Raw genomic sequence first — 21,299 nt, 5'->3', positions numbered from 1 at the left:
CAACAGCATCCATTACAGAGGAATGTAGGTTAGCAGTTTCCTAACTATTCCATGGAGACTTTGGGTTCCCAGAAGGTGCTTAGAAATGGGAGGGTGGGAAATTGCTCCTCTTGGGTGTGTGCTCATTTCTGCAGAAATCCAACATATTTCCTTGGAAGGAAAGCCTCTGATGTTAGGTTGAAAATATTCTGACAGCACCTTGAATCTCTCCTTTTGAGGTGCTGATCGCAATTATAATTCAAACAATTAGTTGTGTAATGATTTAATATCTGTCTCCTTCGCTAGATAATAAATTGCAAGAAGGCAGGAGCCATGCCTGTCTTTTCCACTGGTCTGTGTCCAGGGCATTTACATATTAGGTGCATACTATCTGTTGTTGAATGAAAGAATGACCTTGGCATCAGAACAGCAGGGAAGCTGTTAAAACTGCAAGTTTCTGAGCTCCACCTCTAAACACTGACCCTCTAGGAGATTCTGAGGCACAAAGAATTTGTGAGCCACTTCTTCATTCCACTTGTCCCAGGGCTCTGGTGAATGTTTGAAATCTTCCAGAGACTCATCCAGCTCCTGTTTCTACCTACTCTTAGCCAGTCTTCAAAAGCCAGACCAACCAAGAGTCAAGCTACTGAAAAGTTTCCACTAACTCCAACCTGGGTAAAAATGCCCAGGTCCTGGACTGCAGGTTGCAGAAATCTAAAACAGATTTATTTGATCCAATTTGGAGCCAATAGTTTTCAATTCTACAGGCAAGTCAACTCAACATGAGTTTTAGAGATGCAGACTGAGGGCATAGGGGGTTTGGGACTAAAGTAATGCTCTGGGGTCAGACTGACAAGGGTTCAAATTCTGTCTCTCTTCTGTGATGCTGAGCAGTTTTCTGAATACAGAGTGACTTAGTTTGAGGTACCTGAACTGTACTAGGTGCTTTCCAAGCATTATTTGATCCACACAACCCTCCCGTGACCCTAGGTATTCATTCTGCTGCATAGATAAGCAACTCGAGGAGAGAGAATTGAAGTAACTTGCTTATGGTCAAACATTAAGTGTCAGGGTTGGAATTTGAACCTGGTTCTGCCTATCATGTTCTTAGACTGTAACTTGAGGTTCCTCCACATCTGTAAAATGGGACCATCGCTCCTTTCTCACAGGGTTGCTGTGAAGATGGAGCTATTACATTAGGCAACAGTCACTTAGTAATGCTACCTGGAAAACAAAACGTTTTGCAAACTTGAGACACTGTGAAACGAATCAACCCTCCCCCTCCCAGGAAAATAGATGGCTAAGTCAGGACCAGAATCTAAGTTCTGTACTCCAAGTCTGACTTATTTTCTCTCCCACCCTCTCAAATGACTGTAGAAGGCAGAAAAAGTATATAGGAACATTGCAAAAATGAAGCGGGGCTATGTACTACCACGTGTAAAACAGATGGTTAGAGGGAAGCTGCCGTATGACAGAGGGAGCCCAACTCGGTGCTCTGTGATGACCCACAGGGGTGGGATGGCGGGGAGACCCGAGGAGGGGATACATGTGTACATGTAGTGGATTCACGTTGTCCTACAGCAGAAACCAACCCAACATTATAAAGCCATTATCCCTCAATCAAAAACAAATTTAAAGGGGACCTCCTTAGTGGTCCAGTGGCTAAGACTCTGTGCTCCTAATGCAGGGGACCGGGGTTCAGTCCCTGGTCAGGGAACTGGATCCCACATGCCACAGCTGAGAGTTTTCATGCCACAACTAAAGATCCTGCATGCTGCAAATAAGACTTGGCACAGCCAAATAAGTATTTTAAAAAATACATGAATTTTTAAAAAATGAAGGGAGGAAAGGGTTACAGGGAAGTCAATCAGGGCAGGCTTCCTGGAGGAGACCTGGTTTTCATTTTGTGACGCAGCATTAAGAGGAAGTGGGAAACCAGCAGGAGCGGTCTTAACCTCTTAGTCATAATGTGGTTTTTCTGATAACTGTGCTGGAGTTCCTGATGCCCAGAGAAGCTAAGACGCTTGACCAAGGTCACACAGCTACTACTAAGCGGCACTGGCACAACTTGGAGTCGTATTAACTCCTCATGCCTGTCTCCTTTTTTCTGGGGAGGGAGCGAGGGACGGGTGAGAAGCCAGAAAGAATGAAGTGACGGGGCAGGAGAAACAGAGGGTCCTCCAAGAAATTCTCACATATCCTCCTTCTGCCTCAGGAGGAACTCGGTAGTGGGAAAACAGCAAGGTGAAATGCCGTGGTCTCAAGATCACGTTGACCCCAGTTGGAATCCTGACTCCCATCATTGACCTGAAATGGTCTCAGCAAAGCCACTCAACCCCTGAGTCTCAATTCTCTTGCAAGATTTTGCTGCAGATTCAGAGAAATGACCTCCAAGTACCCAGTCTGGGGCCAGGCTGAGTGAGGAAAACAACACAGCCATTATTATTCCATAGTGCCAGGCCAGCCACAGGGGGTGGCAGGGCTGGACACCCAAGGGACAAAAGTAGACTTTGAGTGCCAACCACTCCCAATCCTGTGGTCACTGGCACAAATGCTCAGCGGGGTAAGGGCTGCGAGGTCAGGTCCCTGATGCAATCGCAGCTCCCTGCTTATGCTAAGAGGTGAACCATGACCCCCAGGAAATGGAAAAACAGCCCAGTAACAAGAAGTACAAAACAAAACCTTGGTGAACTTTTATTTCTCATCATACAGAACTGGTAGCAAAGGCAAAGATTTCTGCAGTTGAACACTGGATACCCCTCCCCAGCCACCTGGAGACACTGACGGTCATCACGTCCCCTCTAGAATCCAAACCCCAATGCTGGGGCCTCTTCCCTCCTATTCAGCTTCACTGCAGGGAGGGCTTTGAGGCCGGAAAGGGGTGCCAGTCGCTCGCCCATGCCTGCACGGGTATGAAATGTGGCACAATGAACCAGGCTCCTCTCCTGCCCTGCCCCAGAGAGGAGGGTCAGAAGCAGCAGCATCTTGGCCCTTGCCTTTCTCCAGTCCCCTCCCAGCTGGTCAGAGGGGAGGTACCTATGGCCGGAAAAAGGGCAAGGGAAGTCAGAATTCACAGTTTGTTTGCTACAGAAAGTGCCTGGGATCAGTCCTTGGCTGCTTTTGCCTCCAAGGGATCCACCTAAAATCAACCGAGAACGGACAGAAACTGGGATGGGGGTAGGAAGGTCCTTGGCAGGGAGCCTGGAGAGACTGACTGCAGGCGGGTGTGTGTGTGTGTGTAGGGGTGTGTGTGTGTGTGTAGGGGTGTGTGTGTGTGTGTAGGGGTGTGTGTGTGTGTGTGTGTAGTGTGTGTGTGTGTGTGTGTGTGTGTGTGTGTGTAAAATCCCCAGAGGCCCTTGGGATCCTGCAATGCGTGCAGCTGGCTGCTGGCAGGCTGGCCTCAGAATCTGAGCAAAGGCCCAGACATCACGAGATATAGTCCTGCCCCTCAGTCTAACTGTGGAAACTGGGCTCACTTGGCCATGAAAGGGCCCACGCAGGAAACTTGGGGTCTCATGCCTGTCTCCCTGAGCCACTGAAACCATGTGGAAAGGCTCACTTTTTTGGCAAATATCTGTGGCAGAGCCAGGGGAGATGAGAGACTGTGGAGTGCCAGCCTCTGCCAGGTAGCTCAGCCCTGGGGAGACACTCCTGCTCTCCTCTCAGACACTGCCTGAGGCTCTAGGGGTGGGCAGTGAAGAACCTCACTCATGAAAAATCAAAACGCAGAGAATTTATCATATAATACTCCCTCCTCGTCTGAAGGCAAAATAACCAACAGAGACTTCGAACTCTCTAGAGATAATCTACTTGTTTGACGGGCTTGGTCTCTCTCCTGGGGCCTCCCTCCAACAGGTGGTGGAGAAAAGGGTAAGAGGGCAAAGGGGGGTCAAGGGAATTGAACTAGGACTGGCATGACCAGGGAGCAAGGAGCCTGTGGGCTGCTGGACAGAACGGGCTTCTGGGGAGCCAGATGCACAGACCGGCTGTGACCCTGACTTTCACATTGATGGGTGAATGGCTGGTGGGAGGTAATGAAATCTTGCGGAGGAGGAAGCTGGAGGAGAGAGGTGAAGCTGCTTGGAGTGTCAGTCCCTGGAGGTGTTTGCCCCTCTCCCTGGGGGCCAGCCAGGGACTCCCCAGGCCAGGAAGGCCAAAGTACTTGTGCTGCCTGGGCCCCTGCCTGCTGGCACACAAGTCCGTGCTCAGTCCATTTTCCTTCCTGTGCCCTTGGCCTCTGAGGGTAAGGGCGGTTAGGAGGGGCTGGCACCTGGGAATCCGCTAGTCCTCTGCCAGCCCCCCACACCCCAGGGTCAGAGCTGAGATACCAGAGTCAGTGCGATGGTCCTGTCCATTCCAGTGAGAAGGAGGGTGTGGCTGGGGGGGGCTGCACGTCACACCCCAGGCCCACCCCCAGAGTAGGGTAGGTGGGTATGGGACAGGAAGAGATTAGGGTCTGTCTCCAGAGAAGTCCTTGCATCGAGGAGGCCCCCCAGGGTCAGCTGTTCCAGGCGCAGGTCTTGCATTGAGTCAGGTCATGTAGCGGGTGATGGCACGAAGGGCATAGAGCAGGGCGGCTTGCATGCGGGCCTCCAGTAGTAGCAAGTTCACGTGGACCTGGGGGCACAGACGAGGGCTTGCTGGCAAATGATGTCACTTCTCACCATCCCCTTCCCTCCCAGAGTGCCGTCATCCCTGACCACCCATTTCATCCTTCCCTTTCCTAAGGCTCTGAGTAACTTGGTGCAAGGACTGTGGAAGAATTTCAAGCACATTGATCTCGGTCATGACTAATCTCGTTATCCCCCAAAGCTAAAAACTACAGCTACCTCTGAGCATTTATTTGGGATCAGAGGTTTACCTTCATTTTCTCACTTCATCCTCCCAACAACCTTGAAATGCAGGCAGTTTTTAATTTTTATTGTCAAGAAAACAAGCTCGGAGAGGCAAAATGACCTGCCCAAGGTCACACAGCTCCCAAGTGATAGTGTTATGATTTGAACCCAGGTCCTTCCGGCTGTCACTGAGGACACCCATTTTACAGGTGAGTAAATGGGCTTCCCAGCAGGCACTCATGGTAAAGAGCCTGCCTGCCGATGCAGGAGACATGAAGAGATGCAGGTTGGATTCCTGGGTCAGGACCTCACTGGGTCCCGAGCCCTCGCCTCCTCCACAGGCTTCCATCCTGTTCCTCCCCTGAGAGCCGCACCTTCTCAGAGTGGCGGAAGTGCCTCCAGAAGTGGTTGTACATTCTTCGGGTGGTCTTCTCCGGATAGCAGGCCACTGTCTTGATATAGACCTTGAGGTTCCGCTCCAGGAGCTGGTTCACCTCCCCGTAGTCATAGTCATCATATCTGAATGGAAAGACCCAGAAAGAATCACTCGCACCTCCGCTCCCACAGAGCTCCTCTTCCCCAGCCCCACCCTGCAGAAGGGGGAACAGAGAGCGGCAAGAAAAGGCAGAAGGTAGGAAGCAGCTAGAAGCTTGGTTCCTCTTAGAAAAGCAGCTAATATCATATATCACAGGGTACTGGACTCGCAAGGGAATGCACAGAGGCTGAGCACACTGCACTGACCATGTGAACATATCCTCAAAACTTCAGTACAGGACTGGATACAAAACTATTGTATACAACGTACTGTATTCGTCAGTCTCATTTTATAGATGAAATAGAGGTTCAGAGAAGTGAAGTCCCAGGTCACACAGCTGGGAATGGAATTCAAACCCAGCTCTGCCTGCCTCCACGCTCATAGTCGCCACTTTACAGCTAAGGCCATGCATGGCAGATGGGGCAGGAGATCAGTGTGAAAATTTACCTTGGAGAAGGAAGAGGGAAAGGGAAAAAGAAATTGGTAGTCATTTCACTGATGGGCAAACGGAGGCCTACGGAAGGCAATCAGCTTGTTCAAAATCAAAGGGCAAGTTGCTGACAAGTCTAGAAGCTATTATGTCCCTCCCCAGTCCAGTGAGCCAGTGAGTCATCACAGATCAGCGTGGATGAGGAAGACTGGTTTTAGACTAGAGGGCAGATTTGGTAAACAGAGGTTTAGGATCGAGGGCCATGTTGCATAGTGGGGCATCCTTGACCTGGAAGCCTGGCAGCAAGAGAGGTCACAGTGGGCACCCTAAGATGCCCATCCGTCCTTGGCCTTCCCTGGATTAGAAAGTTGTCAGTGAGGTTGGCCAGTGGGAGACTGGTCAATTAAGCACAGCTCAACCCACGTAGTGAAATGTGATCCACAGCTAGTAACATACAGAAATGCACATTTTCTCCAAGGAATGTGCACCTTTTCAAAACTTTGGGGATTTCTGTTTTTTGTTTCTGTTGTTTTTTGATACTTAGAATAAACAGTTAAACTAGAAAAGCAAGGGAAAAAATCATGTTCATTAAAATATGCTCTTACTTGATTAAACTGAGTAAAATAAAGGAGTAGACAAGAAAGTCTTATTTTTGTAAAATTATGTACAATTGAGTATTTGTGCATGGAAAGAAAAGACAGGAAGGAAATAATGGGTTAGTCAAAAAATGCATTCAGGTTTTTCCATAAGATGATAATGGAAAAACCCAAATGAACTTTTTGACCGAGCCAATACCTGACAATAGTAAGAGCAGGTGGGATCATGAATGATTTTTATTCTCTTCTTTTTGTTATCTCTTTTTTCCTACATTTACTAAAAACTGAATTTCACCATTGGGCATTTCTGTTGCTTTTCTTTATTATGAGAGAAGAACTGCTATTTGGAATGGAAATACAAACATTACTCTCTTTGTATGTATATATATGTGTATGTATGTAAGTATACTCTTGTGTGTGTGTGTATGATCTCCTTAGTTATTTCTGGGGGTGGAACTAAAGACTTTCAAAAACTAAGCATGGCTATTATCTTTCATAATCAGCCAAGAAATACATTTGCTTTGAAGAACAGTATAGGCAGGAAGAAAGAGAGAGAAAAACAAAGAAAAAGGAAACAATTGTGAGCTCAGATGGAGGTCTTGTGGTACACCATGATTGGATGAGGGGACTTGCACTCACCTGATGCCAAAGACACAGTGGATATAATTCCAGATGGCCCTGCGGAGCATGGAAGTATCTACTCCACTGTGCATGGCGATGGTGTTGTAGGTGAGGCTATAGGCTGCCTGGAACTTCTCATCCAGCAGTTGTCCACCCTCAGGGTAGAGCCGCTGGATCAGTGAGTAGCCATGGTCTTCCCAGGTATAATCCTGAGAAACATGGAAAGGGGTGGGTCCGTGAGTGGAATCCTTGGGGCCTGAGGCTGGCCAAAAGGACACCATCTTCTGCAGCACAGCTGGGATCTCCATAATGCCTGTCTCCACCCCCGCAAATCTAACCTGCTGCTTGGTCTGGACCTGAGAAGCTGAGGAGGATGCAGCTTGGTGATGACTTCCTTCCTGTGGTCAGGATCCCCTGAGCTTAGGACCCAGCTGGGTCTTTTCACCTTCAGGGTCTCCCACTTCTTTCATGGAATCTTGAGGGAGAGAAGGTGCCCAAACTCTGATCACACAAACTACCCACTCCTGCTTGTTTGTAAAGCAATGCTGGGACTTCCCTGGAGTTTCAGTGGCTTAGAATCCACCTTCCAAGGCAGAAGACATGGGTTCCATCCCTAGTCTGGGAAGATCCCACATGCTGTGGGTCAATCAAGCCCCTGAACCACAATTACTGAGCCTGTGCTCGGCAGTGAGAAGCCCTCACACCGCAACAGAGAAGCACCTGCTCACCACAACTAAAGAAAGCATGTACACAGCAGTGAAGAGCCAGGGCAGTCCAAAAAAATACTAGCTCATTAATTTTAAAAAAGCAATGCTAAGACCAGTAGGGAGAGCCTACCTGGGCACGGAAGGTGGGGGGTGCCTGAGTCCCCCGCCGGGTAAAGTCCTCATATCCGAAAGTGGGGTCTTCCACGAAGCACAGCATATCTGGGTTTGCAGAGGGCTCCAGGATGTCCGCTGAGGATGTCAGAAAGAGGTCACAGTGAGGCCAAGGCACGGAGCACAGAGGCCTCCACTCCCCATTAATCATCAATGGGGAGGGGGTACGGGGGAATGTGGAATAGGGGGCCTGAGAAAGCCCCTCACCACAGTGAGTGGAACCAGGACTTCGGCAGGAGGGCCTGGGGGAGGGGGTAACTCAGGTCCAGGGGCTAACGCCCCCAGTGATAACAATAGCAATCCTAACAACAGTGGCTACTTATGGAGCTGCTTACCCTGGGCCAGCCTCTGTGCTCAGTGCTTTGCTTCTGTTGTCTCATTTCCCCTACACACGAATCCCCCATGGGGGAGGAGGCTGGGACCTGAGATAGCAAGCGACTTATCAGTGGTCACACTGCCAGAAAAGCTACCAGGAGACTTCCCTGGCGGCCCAGAGGTTGAGAATCTGCCTTTCCTGGGCTCCATGCCTGGTCAGGGAACTAAGATCCCTAAGATCCTGCATGCCACATGGCCTGGCCAAAAAGAAAGAAGAAAGGCCAGCAGGCCTGACCCCAGAGCCCATGCTCAGAACTTCTTGGAAGTGGTGGCTGGGATGTGGCTACCGAGGTGCAGTAACATGAAGATGCCAGCTTCCCAGCAGAGAGGGTGCAAGGAGGGGGTGGCCCCTGAACTTGGATGCTTGAGACCCTGTACCTGAGGGGGTCACCAGCAGGCTCTCTGACTTCTCCAGCTCGAAGCGGCTCTCCATCTCCTCCTGCGAGGCGCCCTCGTCCCGCAGCAGGCTCTCCTGCAGCTGCCTCATGCGCTCCATCAGAGCTTCCACGTCGCGGGCAGCCTCAAAGCCCTGTAGGAATGACCTGGTGGCGACCATCCACCCCTTCTCCCTTGACCCCAGAAACCCCACACGTCCTTCTCACATGCCGGGCCTTCCTGGGCAATCATGAAGGCCCAGGGCCTCCTCTGAGCTGGACAGCTCATGTGGCCTGTGCTTCCGAAGTGATGTTTAAGCAGCTATAGAACAGACAGGTCTTCTCTGAGGGTCAACTCCCCTCACAGGAAAGGGCTTTGTAAAGTATCTGTATTTTTAAAATACACACAACCAAGGCCACTTTACAGAATAAGAGGCAAACTTTGTATTGTTAAAGTGGTGAAAGTCAGCTACTTTAAGCCCACGGGGTTCCATGCTGAGGCCAGTCACGTGGTTATTTCACCTCAGGCTCGCAACCCTTTATGATGAGGGAGTCTTTATCCTCATCTTCCATATGAGAAAACTGAGTTTCAGAACCAAATGACTTAGGGCTTCCCAGGTGGTCCAGTGGTTAAGGATCTGCCTGCCAATGCAGGGCGCATGGGTTCGATCCCCGGTCTGGGAAGATTCTACACGCTACAGGGCAAGTAAGCCTGCGCACTGCAACTCCTGAGCCAGCGCCCTAGAGCTGCGAACCGTGACAAACAGTAGCCCCGCTGGCTGCAACTAAAGGAAGCCCGGGTACAGCAAGGAAGAGCCGGTGCGGCCAAAAATAAAGAAATATACCTTAAAAAAATAAAAGACTTTTCTAAGGTCTCCCAGGGTGTGATAAGGAAGCAGCTGCAGACAGGGAGGCGCTGTCTTCTACCCAAGGGCCAGGGGCCCCCAGCTTCCTCCCCCACCAAGACTCAGGCCCCTGACTTACCCCAGAGTGGTTCAGCGAGTCCCTGCTGGGGGGCGTGCTCTGCTCACTGGGGGGCGAAGGGGCCTGGGGGGCGGGGCTGCCCTCAGGGTCCCCCTCAGGGAGGATGCCACAGCCGAACACGAAGGAGGCCAGTGAGTGGCAGTGTGTGAGCAGGACCAGGGCCTGGATGAGCTCGGCCAGGGACCAGCTGTGCTCGCCCGTCTTCAGCAAGGCCTGGAGAGAAAAGGCAAGGCCAGGCTTGCTCAGCTGCTTTGCCCCGGGGTGCCCGCCCCACGCTCCCCCGGGGACCCGCCTCCCCGCCCACCGCACCTGGATGTGCTCCTTGGTGATGAGCCACGGCCGATGGGCCAGCAGCTTGTTGACCTCACTGAGCCTGCGCAGTTTCTCAGGGGCGCGGTGGAGGCCACGCAGCCACTCGGGGTCACCGCCAGTCTGCAGGAACTCGGCCATGTGGGAGCCCACCAAGTAGGAACACTGGTGGCGGGCGGCAGCCTGGAGGCGGTGGACAGAGCCCGCGTCACCCTGTCCTCCCTGCGCCCTGCTCAGGGGGGGCACCCCACGGAGGGAGACGTCACAAGCCTCACTGTTGCCTGAGAGGCAGGAAACTTAGGTTCTCACCCCAGCTTTGCCACCGGTTGGGTGGTCCGGAGTGAGACAGTGTCTTCTTGAATGGATAAATGTATATCTAAATCACTTTGCTGTACACTTAAAACTAAACCAACACTGTAAAGCAATGATCCTCTGACATAAAATAAAAATTAAATTTAATAAAAATTAAATTGCCTACTTAAAAAAAAAAAAATGCCTCTCTTCAAAATCTAAACTTCGATGGATGGTCAGATAAAGCTAGGGCTCTGCTCTAAGCCACCTCTTCTCCTGTTTGTAGAATCAAGACCCCAGCAAAGAGATCTGAGGGCTGAACCCCACAATGAACCCACCCCTACGAAAGTCAGGCTCAGACCAGCTCACCATGATGGCAATGTAGTGGCGCCAGGAATTGGCCAGGGGCCCATCCGTGTGCAGCAACAGGTAGTGTAGGCGCCAGAAGCTGGTAAAGTAGTCGGGGTGCAGGCCCATCACCACGGCCAGGTTGTCCACCCGCCCCGAGGACATCAGTGCCTCCAGCCCCAGGTGCTGCTCGAGGCTCTCGGCTCCCTCCTGCAGGACCTGCCAAGCAAAGGTGAGGAAGGGTGACTCCCTCGTGCCCTCCCCACCTGAGAAACCAACATATTCATTGCATGCGTTGTGATTTTAATAGCAAGAAACTGAAGACAACCACCATGTCCAACAAAAAGGAGATCAGGGGAGGAAAAGATATTTCATTAAGTGATTAATCAAATACTTATTGGACACTTTATGCAATGGTAGTCAATACTTATACAATGCTTGCAATGTGCCAAGTACTGTTCAAACACATTATATATATGAAATTAGAAACTTATTTTCTCCAAGTTTAGATAGAAAGACTCATGCACGGAGATTAGAATACAGCTTCTCCTACTTTCATAGAGCTTTTTTTTTTTTTTTGCCATGGCACGTGGCTTGTGGGATCTTAGTTCCCCAACCAGGGGTTGAACCTGGGCCCTTGGTAGTAATGGTGCAAAGCTGTGCAGTCATTGGAAGCAGATGCTAAACAGTTCACATTTCTTGAGTGCTTTCTCCACACCGGGTCTGAGTTTGGAGCTTTCCCTGTCTATATTATCTCATCAGTTCTTCCCAATTTCCTGTGAGGTGAATAGTATTATTTTCCACCACTGACACATGAGAGAATCAAGGCTTAAGGTTACAGATCTAATAAATGACAGAATCAGAATTCAATTCCCAATTAAGTTCAAAGACTATTTCTTTCCTTTATTACAGAGGAAGAGTAGTTATTTATAAATGAAAAAAAAAAAGATAAGAATATTTGAGTTTAACATTCTGGGCTATAGCAGGTAGTTGCGTGCTTTCATCTATTTACAAAGGGTGAAAGGAACTGGAGAGTTTAGATGTTTGTTAACAGCTCATTAACTATTTGGCCTACACATTTAGGAAGGCAAGGAGGACAAGGAAATGTTTGTCTTTGTTCAATGAAGGCCAAAGGAAAAGAAGGAAACGATTATTTTTTAATTTGTTTGTGTGTGTGCTTTGAAGTTCTCCCCACCACAAACCCCCCACTGGAATGTCAGTTTTGTGATGGCAAGGAGTTTTGTTTGTCTTGTTCTCATCTTTATCCCCAGCACCTAGAACAGTGCCTGACAGATTAATCATTCAACAGACACCTGTTAAATAAATGAATGCATGATCTGACTCACTAGATGAAAGATGTCTCTGATGTATTATGTGAAATAACAAAACATAACAACCAAATGAAAAAAAAAAAAGAAACTTCCCAAATGAACAAAAATAACAAAATCATGTTACACACTATGACCTTGGCTCCAAATGAAAAGAAGTCTGGAAAACAGTGGCAAATGTTTAACAGTGATTATCTCAGTGGGGTTGGGATCACAAGAAACTAAAGTTTTCTGAAACACTGGAAATTTTAAAATAATGAACATCTATTACACGTGAAGTTGGGGGGAAAAAAAAACTTTAATACATGTACATTCAAGGGTGAGAAGATAACTACAGATAGTTCTGTTTTCTTAAGGAAAAACAAGTCTTGTTCTGGGAACCACAAGTTTGTTCATTACCTAGCTGTGTTATTAGCATTTTATCTCTTGGAGCTTGTTTCTTCCCAGTAAAATGGGGCTGAGATGTCTGCTTGGAGCAGAGCTGTTTTGCGGATTAAATGAGTCAGCAACCTGAAGGGGTAGTTTCAAAGCTGCAATTTCAAGAGACCAGAAAACCCCTCCCACCCACTTAGTGCCCCATGTCCTTTCCTCCCAGGGACCAACGACAATCCTAACCCCTTCCAAGCTTACCTCCTCCACTGGAATGAAGGCGCTGGGCCCCCGGGGGCCTCGCCGAACCCTGCTCTCCCTCTGCTCCTAGAAGGACACACATCATGGTCAGTCAGAGGTGAAATGGAGGACTAAGAAGATAGTTCTCGCTCCTGGAGGGGTCACTGGAGGGGCCACACGAGGGGCCACACTGAGCTTTAATTTTATTTTTCAATATTTACTTATTTGGCTGAACCGGGTCTCAGTTGAGGCATGTGAGATTTTTGATCTTCGCTGTGCTATGTGGGATCAGTTCCCTGGCCAGGGATCGAACCTGGACCCCCTGCATTGGGAGTGTGGGGTCTTAGCCACTGAAGCACCAGGGAAATCCCCACAGTGAGCTTTTAGAATCACCTTTCTGGTGCACCAGGAGTCAGGTGGAGATACAGACCAGCTTGGTGGATGGAGAAAGGGTAAATAAGCAAGAGAGCTCACCCCACAGGCTGAGTTCTTCTGGAACTGGGAAGGGACCCAGGAGTCCCACTACTGGGTTGCAGGGGCAGGAGCAAAGGAAATTATATAGCCACCGTGTTGCACTTTCCCAGGAGGCCACCTTTTGGTACCCATGGAGAACTTGTATGAGAACCTCCCTTGTTTGTATCCTGAAACCTGGTTACCAAGCCTCCTAGATTCCTATGATGTAGCTTTATTGACATTTCTTCATCCATCACCACCTAGTAGACACCACAGCCCCCTGTCTGGACCACTACCCACTGCCTCACCAATGGCCTACCTGCCTCCACAGTCCTGGCCTCTTCTCCATCCTCTACCAAGATAACAGAATGAATGAATAAATAAAGCATCCACCCCCAACCCCACCTCTGGGACCAGGAGCAGATCTAGTGAGTACATCACCCTGGTGGTCACTAGGAGGGCAAACTTTCAATAGCCAGAGTAAACTTTCTCAAGTGCAAATCTCATCACTGGCTTAAAATCCTGCCTCCACCTCCTATTGCCTTCCAGATAGTTAGTGGCTCAGATCCACCGCCCTCTCACTGGTCACACCTTTTGTAGAACTAACTCCATTTTTCTGAGCATCTTCTTCTGACCCTCATCTGTGACCCACAATTCCCAGTGCTTTTGCTTCTGAAAGCATCACCTTCTAATTGTCTGATTTAGGTCTCCGTATTTCCAGATTACATTTTGTGAAGAGCAGGGCCAGGTAATTCACACTAGTCTGTGAATGAAGAAAGCAGAGCTACATGGAGGGCAACGCTGATGGCAGCAGCTGTATCTTGACGTGGGTGTAGGAGCCTCTATGGAAACCACATATTTTATTTACTCATTTATTTTGATACCGAGGTGGCAGGGGTTGGGGGGGTGTTGTCTCAGCACTGGCTTTAGAAACAGTTTATCCAAACCAGAGTCATATCCTCACTGAACAGAGATGATGTCCCCCTAACTCGCCCCTCCTCATTCAAATCTAGACTTAGTGTTAATCCCCAGGTGTCCAGAGACTAAGGATTATAAGTGAACCTTCTTTTTTACATAGCTAAAAGACACCCCCTCACACACACACACATTGGAAGGACTGAAGCTGAAGCCGAAGATCCAATACTTTGGCCACCTAATGTAAAGAACTGACTCACTGGAAAAGACCCTCATGCTGGGAAAGACTGAAGGCGGAAAGAGAAGGGGACGACAGAGGACAAGATGGTTGGATGGCGTCACGGACTCAATGGACATGAGTTTGAGCAGGCTCCGGGAGTTGGTGATGGGCAGGGAAGCCTGATGTGCTTCAGTGCACGGGGTTGCAAAGAGTTGGAGAGGACTGAGGGGCTGAACTGGAAAGCCCCCTGAGGGAGGCAGAGTTCTGGGGCTCTGAAAGATCACCAAGGAAAGAACAAGGGTACAAAAGTCCCCGGTATGAGTACCGATTCTGATGCCACTAACTAGCTGTGTGACCCCGAGAAAGTCACTTAGACTCTCGGAGCTTTAATCTTGGACAAAGAAGGCAGTGGGGCTGACTGCTCAGGTCCTTTGCAGCCCATACTTCTGGGATCTACCAGACCAGGCTGGGCCAAGTCTAGCTCAGAAACCTGCACAATCCCCAAGCACTCCTGTTTCAGCTTTCCTCCTCCCTCACCAAAGAGAAAAGGCCTAACAGCTCTGTCTGGGAGATAAGGATTGCTGACTCCACAAACTGGGCCTCCCCCTCAGGCGACCTAAGGACAGACAGAAAACCACAGCCAGGTGTGGTGGGGAAGGGCAGGAAGGAACTGGGGGGGTCGGTGGTGGGGACAGGGAGGGCCCACCAGGGTACTAGGTAGGGAGGGACAGAGAACAGTTTCAGGAAGCCCTTCCCTCTCTAAAGTCTGCCCCAGGAGCTCTCAAAGGAAGAAACTGAGGCCTGTGGGTCTTTACGTGATAGGTCCGGATCTACCAAAGTTATCAGCCTCAGTGAAGATGATGATAATGATTTGGACAATAAAGCAGAGTACACTTTAAAGATAGGGGCTCTTGACACAAACTGCCTGGGCTCAAAAGACAACTCCACCCCCTATTACCTGCTAGCAATGTGAGCCTCAGTTTCCTCTCTGAATTATGGGGTAATAATAGTACCTACCGGAGAAGGCAGTGGCACCCCACTCCAGTATTCTTAGAAAATCCCATGGACGGAGGACCCTGGTGGGCTGCAGTCCATGGGGTCACTACGAGTCGGACATGACTGAGCGACTTCACTTTCACTTTTCACTTTCACACATTGGAGAAGGAAATGGCAGCCCACTCCAGTGTTCTTGCCTGGAGAATCCCAGGGACGGGGGAACCTGGTGGGCTGCCAAATTATGGGGTCGCACAGAGTCAGACACAACTGAAGCGACTTAGCGGCAGCAGCAGCAGCAATAGTACCTACTTTCACTGGGTAGTCATGAGGATTTAATGAGTACCTCTATCACAGCAAGCACTTAGCAAGTCAGCAATCATTAACCTCATTGTTATTTCAAACAAGGGCTTCTCAACCCAAGCTGTACAGGTAGAATCCCTTTGAGAAGCTTTTTAAAAAGTACCAATGCCAAGGCCCAGCAATTTTAATTTAATTGGGGGGGGCCTGGCATAACTTGCCAGGGAGAGCCATTGTTTCACTCCATTCATTGATTGCTTTCTCAAGTATAAGGTGCTGTGCTAAGTGCTTTCCAGATAGAACCAGAATTAATCTGTTCATTCAAAAGAAAAATTTTTTAAATATTTATTTATTTGGGTGCACTGGGTCTTAGCTGCAGCATGAGGAATCTTTAGTTGTGGCATGTGGGATCTAGTTCCCTAACCAGGGGAATCAAACCAGGGCCCTCTGCATCAAGAGCATGGAGTCTTAGCCACTGGACCACCAGGGAAGTTCCTTGACAAATATTTTTGATGACTACATTGTAGGCAGCAAGAGTACTGGAATGAAAAGACAAAATCTTAGTCTTCCTAGAATTTACAAAGGAGAAAGACAAACAAATGATGAATAGGATTTCAAGTCACAGATTCCATACAGTAAGAGAGTGTATAATGGGGTGGAGAAGTATGTGCAATATTCCAGTCCTAGACAGGGGAAGCCACTGAGGAGACAACCTTTAAGTTGGTATCTAAATATCAAATATGTAAATGAGTTGATGGGCCTGTAAAGGACCCATAGAGATCTAGGGAACCAGCATTCCAGGCAAAGGTAGCGGGAAGTTTAAAGCCCTGAGGGCAAGACTGAGTAGATTCTAATCCAGAGTTCCAATACCCTGCATGCTTCCCCAACCCAGACACCCAAAACCTGAGAGGAAGTGGACAGAGCAGGGGCCACCGCCAAGAAATGACACCTCCAAACCAGCCCTCCCCTATTTCCTGGGGTAGGAAGTCAATAATAATGGTAGGTAACAACACTGATTATCATGGGCTAAACCTTTATTTCATGTGCACTTGAAGAGTTCCCATTTTACAGATGGGGAATAAGGTTCAGAGAGGTCAGGTCACTCAGCCAGGAAAGAGGTAGCAGGGTTAGGAAACAAATCAGATATCCTCAACTGCAGAAATGATTCCCATTCTGTAAACTTCTCAAGGTCTCAGTGGCCCCAAGGCTTCGCCTCTGGGGTTCGCCAGGAGTGAGATGCTCCTTCTCCCTGTCCACATTTCCAAGGGCTCTGCTGCCCCAATAACGGCCCTTGTCATCCTGCGTTGTTTCATACCTTGAGAGCACACCCTGGATCAAGTTCCCTGCTGTGACCCCAGTACTTAGCACTGCAAGTCCAATAAAACTTTCTGTAATGATGAATATTGTTTATCTGCACTGTCCAATAAAGATGGTAGCCCCAAGGCACTTCCTTGGTGGCTTCTGTGGTAGCTCAGATGGTAAAGAATCTGCCTGTAATGCAGGAGACCTGAGTTCAATCCCTGGGTTGGGAAAATCCCCTGGAATAGGCACAACTACCCACTCCAGTATGTTTGCCTGCATAATCCCGTGGACAGAGGAGCCTGGTGGTTTACAGTCCATGGGTTTGCAAAGAGTTGGACACAACTGAGCGACTAACACTTTCACACACAGTAGCTGAGCATTGGAAATGTGACGAGTGCAGCTAAAAAACTGTTTTAAATTCAATAAAATCTAATTTATCTAAATTGAAATAGCCACATGTGGCTCAGGATACACATTCACACACCTGATAAAGGCAAGATCCCTTCCCTGACTATATGGATTAAGAGTGGGGCAGGTGACCCACCCAAGGCAACACAGCTAGGGCGGGGCAGAGGGAAAACCAATGAGTTTCAGCTGAGAGGACCACCCCGGGCAGCGAGAACACTGAGGTCAGTTAGCTGGGCGGCCACTCAACTGAGAAGGCATCAGGGTTGTTGTAAGGAGGGGATCAATCACCTCAGCACTCCGTGCCTGGATCCTGATTTACGTGTCTACTCACAATTCCCTTTCATATTAACTCTGACACTAGCATACTGGTTGCATTTAATCTTCATCAGTTCGGGGGTGGGAGTAGGGGTCTCTTCTGCACACAAGGAAAGATTAAGGTTCCAAAGGTTAAGCCACAGTTGACAAGTGGCCAACTCAAGATTTGAATTCAGCTCAGTCTGGCTTGCAAGGGTTCTGTCCGCCACCCCAATCAGCCTCAGCCTTTATTCCTGGTAGGCCTGCCATCTCCAGGACTCAGTTACAGACTCCTTCAAGGTTACTCTGCCAGCTGGACATGGGTAGAGACTCCCCTCCCCTTGGGCTGCTGAATTCAAGACACTTGCCTGGGTTTACACCTGAGAGGGAGTCAGAGTCCTCCTTTGGGAGAGGCATTGTGTGAGTGATGCCATAAACTCATCTCCCCACCACGATCTGGCTGATTTCTCACAGCCACCTGGAGGGAAATAGGTCTTCTTATCCCTTCTTCAATCCTAAAGGAAATCAGTCCTGAATATTCATTGGAAGGACTGATGCTGAAGCTGAAGCTCCAATTCTTTGGCCACCTGATGCTAACAGCCAACTCACTGGAGAAGACCCTGATGCTGGGAAAGATTGAAGGCACAAGGAGAAGGGGATGACAGAGGATGAGATGGTTGGATGGCATTACCGACTCCATGGACATGAATTTGAGCAAGCTCCAGGAGTTGGTGATGGACAGGGAAACCTGGTGTGCTACAGTCCATGGGGTTGCAAAGAGTCAGACACGACTGAGCGACTGAACTGAACTGATCCTTTCTTCAGAGGCAGCTTACTGAGGCTCTTTCAGAGACCTGTTCCAGACAGGCAAGCTCAGATCTGACTTCAAAGTCTGTGCACAGTTCACAAGGGTCAGCTAAGCCAACAACGGCAAATAGTTACGAGCACTTATTAGGTGCTAAGAACAGTGCTAGTGATGGGGCCTACAGTGTTTCCAGTCTAGCAAGGTACACAGACAAGAAATGCCTGATTACACAACTGCTACACTATAGCTGGGATAACAGCTCTTGCAATGGAGAAGGGGGACAGGAAGCAGGTATGCAGAGGTGGGGAAGGAAAGACTTTCCTTGAAGCAGTGATGTTTCAAGAGCTCAGGAGGGCTCTGAGAACACACTCCCAGTACTAGAGTGAAGTGTCTGAGGGCCTTGACTTGGTGAAAGGGTGTGCGTCACAGCATGAGCTGAGGGGACTGTACATTCCTTGTATGTACTTGTATGTACTTGTCCAGCTTCCCTTAAGGCTTGGGCACAGGGCTCTGTAAGTTCAGCACCCTACTGTCTTCTAAAAGACTCTGCTTAAAACAGACATCTTCCCAAAGTCCTCTTTTCCTGGGAGAGAAGAACATGTAGAAAGGGGTCTGACATTACCAATTCCCCCAACCCCTTCTGCTGTTGACAGCTAGCAAGCTTCCATCTAAAGGCCCCGCCCTCAGAGCCTGCCCAGTCCACCTGGAGCTCGCTTTTCTCCCCATATCACTTCCCAGACGCTGTCCCAAAGAGAGATGAGCCAACATTCGCCTCAGGCAGGAGTGGCGGGTTCAGACACCCCCTTGCAAGAGACACTCTGGGGAAGGGGCAATACATGCTGTGGCCACATTCTAACAATACCTAGCGTGTTTGACGCAGGACTGAGTTGCTATGCTCCAGGCACTGAGCACTGGTCTTTGCATGTCTCCTCAGTTAACTCTCCCAACAATCCCTCGGAGACAGAGCCAAACCCCGACGTAAGGAAGTTGCTGATCAGAGAAGGGATCCCTTGGCCAAGGTCACAGAGCAAGAAAGTAGGAGGGCCGGGGGACATGGACCCGGAGCAAGTCTGCTCTAGGGCCCAGGTGCTCTCAAAAGAGAAAACTATTTCCTTTTTTCCTTTTTTCACAAAGAAGGAAACTGACTCAAAGAGTAAGATGACTTGGTCAAAGTCACACAGCTGAGAAGAGGCAGGAGCAGTTTTCCTTCCTCCACTTGGGCTCCTAAACCATGACAGGGGAGGGTGACAAGCTAACAGAAAACTGAGGACCCCCAGAAACCAAGCTGCTCAGGAAAGTGCAGCCATTTATTCCCAGGATCACAGTTCAGGACTAGCACAGGTCTGACTCCCAATCCCACTAAGACACTTGCACCAGGCTCCAGGCCTGGAAACCAAAGAAACAAGCAAAACTCCCTGCTGAGCGAACCACACTGGGAAATCTTAAAGACACCACAGCCAAAGAATGAGCTGCTCTGCAGGGTGAGCCAAGGAAGCCTCTCCACAGCCCCTCTTGGGCCTCAATTTCCTCATCCCCTAAATGAGCGGCAACAGTATAGCTCAAATTCTGCTTGTTTAAGTCTTGAGGACTCAGAGAAAAGGCAGAACCGGAGCCTGCCATACAGTAGGTGCGTAATAAACAAGATGTTCATGGTCCGTGGTGGTGGTAATGAGGCAGGGGGGTGTCAGATTGGGTGCAGCCGTATTCCCAGCCTCACTGTAAAGACAGTCTCTGCAGAACAAACTTCTGGGACGTCAGACCAGTTAGTAGAGCACAGCCAAATCGGCTTGGCTTCGGGAGCCGCGGCCAGGATTTTTCCCCTCTGCGAGCTTTCACCGCGGCATACCCGGCAGTCCGCCAAGGCCCCGGAGCTCCCGCGCCCCCAATCCGAATCGGGGGTGCAGGTGGGGGCGAGGGACGGGGTCGACCTTCGTGCGCCAGCCTCACGTACTCCCATCACCGAGCGGGGGCACTGGAGCCGGGTACACATTCTACCTAGAAACGGTTCCTCTAGCCCCAGCCTAGAGGAAGGGATCTGCGGAAGGGGGCGGGGAGGAGGAGTGGTCCGGCCGCTGCGCCGGGATTTGCCTGGACTTGAACACTCCCTAGACGAGGGCCCAAACCCAAGATAACCTCGAGAAGGCGCCCTTCTCTTTGGCCCGGAGTCTGAGGGAGCCGCGGAGGGCTCTACAATCCTACCCCCGCCCCGGGGAGGGGGCAGGAGGCGGAGGCTGAGGGGGCCGAGGCTGCCGGTTGATGCAACCCCACTCCGGGTTACGCGCTCCATTCCCCCTCCTCCAGCCGAGGGGGCGGCTCAGACTCAGCTCGCAACAACCCGCAGCTTGGACGCGGCTCTGGGTTCGAGGGAAGAGTGGCGTCGCTCGGCCGCTGCTTACCTCTCCGGCCGCGGGCAGGTAGCTCTTCAGCTCCGCGCGGCACTCGGAGTCCGCAACGATCATGGTGTGCGCCAGGACCCAGACGCGGCTCGGCGACCGCCCGTGCACCCGAGGGGCTTTCAGACGGACGCGCGCAGGAAGCCGGGGCTGGGGGCCGCTGGGGGAGCTTCTAGAGCCCCCGGGGGTGTCTCTCGGGGTTCCAGAACGCTCCGAAAGCCCAGGATCCGGGAACGGCCGCCGCTGCGCTGGACTCTCCGCTTGTCTGGCTTCTGGAGGGGTGAATAGCCTCGGGATTGGCCGCGGCGCAGGGATTTTCACGGTCCGGAGCTCCTCGGGACTCCGAAGTAGCCAGCGCTGCTAGCGAACCCAGCGCTCCTCAGCATCTCCGCCTCGGAACTGCCAGCGCTTGCCGGGCTCTGACACCAGCAGAACCGCTCTGCCCGCTGCGGTCCCTGGGGAAGGGCGGGGACACAAAAACCCCCGCGCCGCAGCCAATCAGATGCCTGTTTCCCGGGGAGGCGGGGGAACACCGCCCTCAGGAGCCTGGGGCTCAGCCAATCGGCACCGGGAAGTGCCCGGGGAATTCTGGGAGCTGTAGTCAGCCTCCGGCGAATGCTGCAAACTTTTGCAAGAGGGTTTAGTCAGAATGTTGGCAATACCAGATGAGAGTGACAGCCCCGCCAGTCACTAAAGCTGCATGATGAAACGGGACTTCACCAGG

At 50.4% G+C, this 21,299-nt stretch overlaps 1 protein-coding gene across 1 annotated transcript; it reads right to left on the bottom strand.

Annotated features, from left to right (window-relative positions):
- Positions 1-2,648: 2,648 nt before the first annotated feature.
- SESN2 (sestrin 2) lies at positions 2,649-21,030 on the bottom strand. Its single transcript, XM_020909097.2, has 10 exons — positions 20,579-21,030; positions 12,514-12,579; positions 10,577-10,774; positions 9,917-10,099; positions 9,608-9,820; positions 8,628-8,778; positions 7,834-7,952; positions 7,015-7,205; positions 5,189-5,333; positions 2,649-4,596 (listed from the first exon to the last, which is right to left on the bottom strand). The coding sequence occupies exons 1-10, from the start codon at positions 20,639-20,641 to the stop codon at positions 4,510-4,512; spliced, it is 1,416 nt and encodes a 471-aa protein (XP_020764756.1). The 5' UTR covers positions 20,642-21,030; the 3' UTR covers positions 2,649-4,509.
- Positions 21,031-21,299: the final 269 nt, after the last annotated feature.

The sequence above is a fragment of the Odocoileus virginianus genome, chromosome 30, assembly GCF_023699985.2.
Source record: "Odocoileus virginianus isolate 20LAN1187 ecotype Illinois chromosome 30, Ovbor_1.2, whole genome shotgun sequence".
In the NCBI taxonomy this organism is placed as follows: domain Eukaryota; kingdom Metazoa; phylum Chordata; class Mammalia; order Artiodactyla; family Cervidae; genus Odocoileus; species Odocoileus virginianus.
Note: the sequence above shows the minus strand (reverse complement) of the source record. Positions and strands in the feature narration are given on the sequence as shown.

Coding starts and splice junctions, on each gene's coding strand:
- SESN2 (XM_020909097.2), bottom strand. CDS start 20,641: ATGATCGTTGCGGACTCCGAGTGCCGCGCGGAGCTGAAGAGCTACCTG. Junction 12,580..20,578: donor ACCTGCCCGCGGCCGGAGAG/GTAAGCAGCGGC, acceptor GTGTCCTTCTAG/GAGCAGAGGGAGAGCAGGGT. Junction 10,775..12,513: donor CCTTCATTCCAGTGGAGGAG/GTAAGCTTGGAA, acceptor TTTGCTTGGCAG/GTCCTGCAGGAGGGAGCCGA.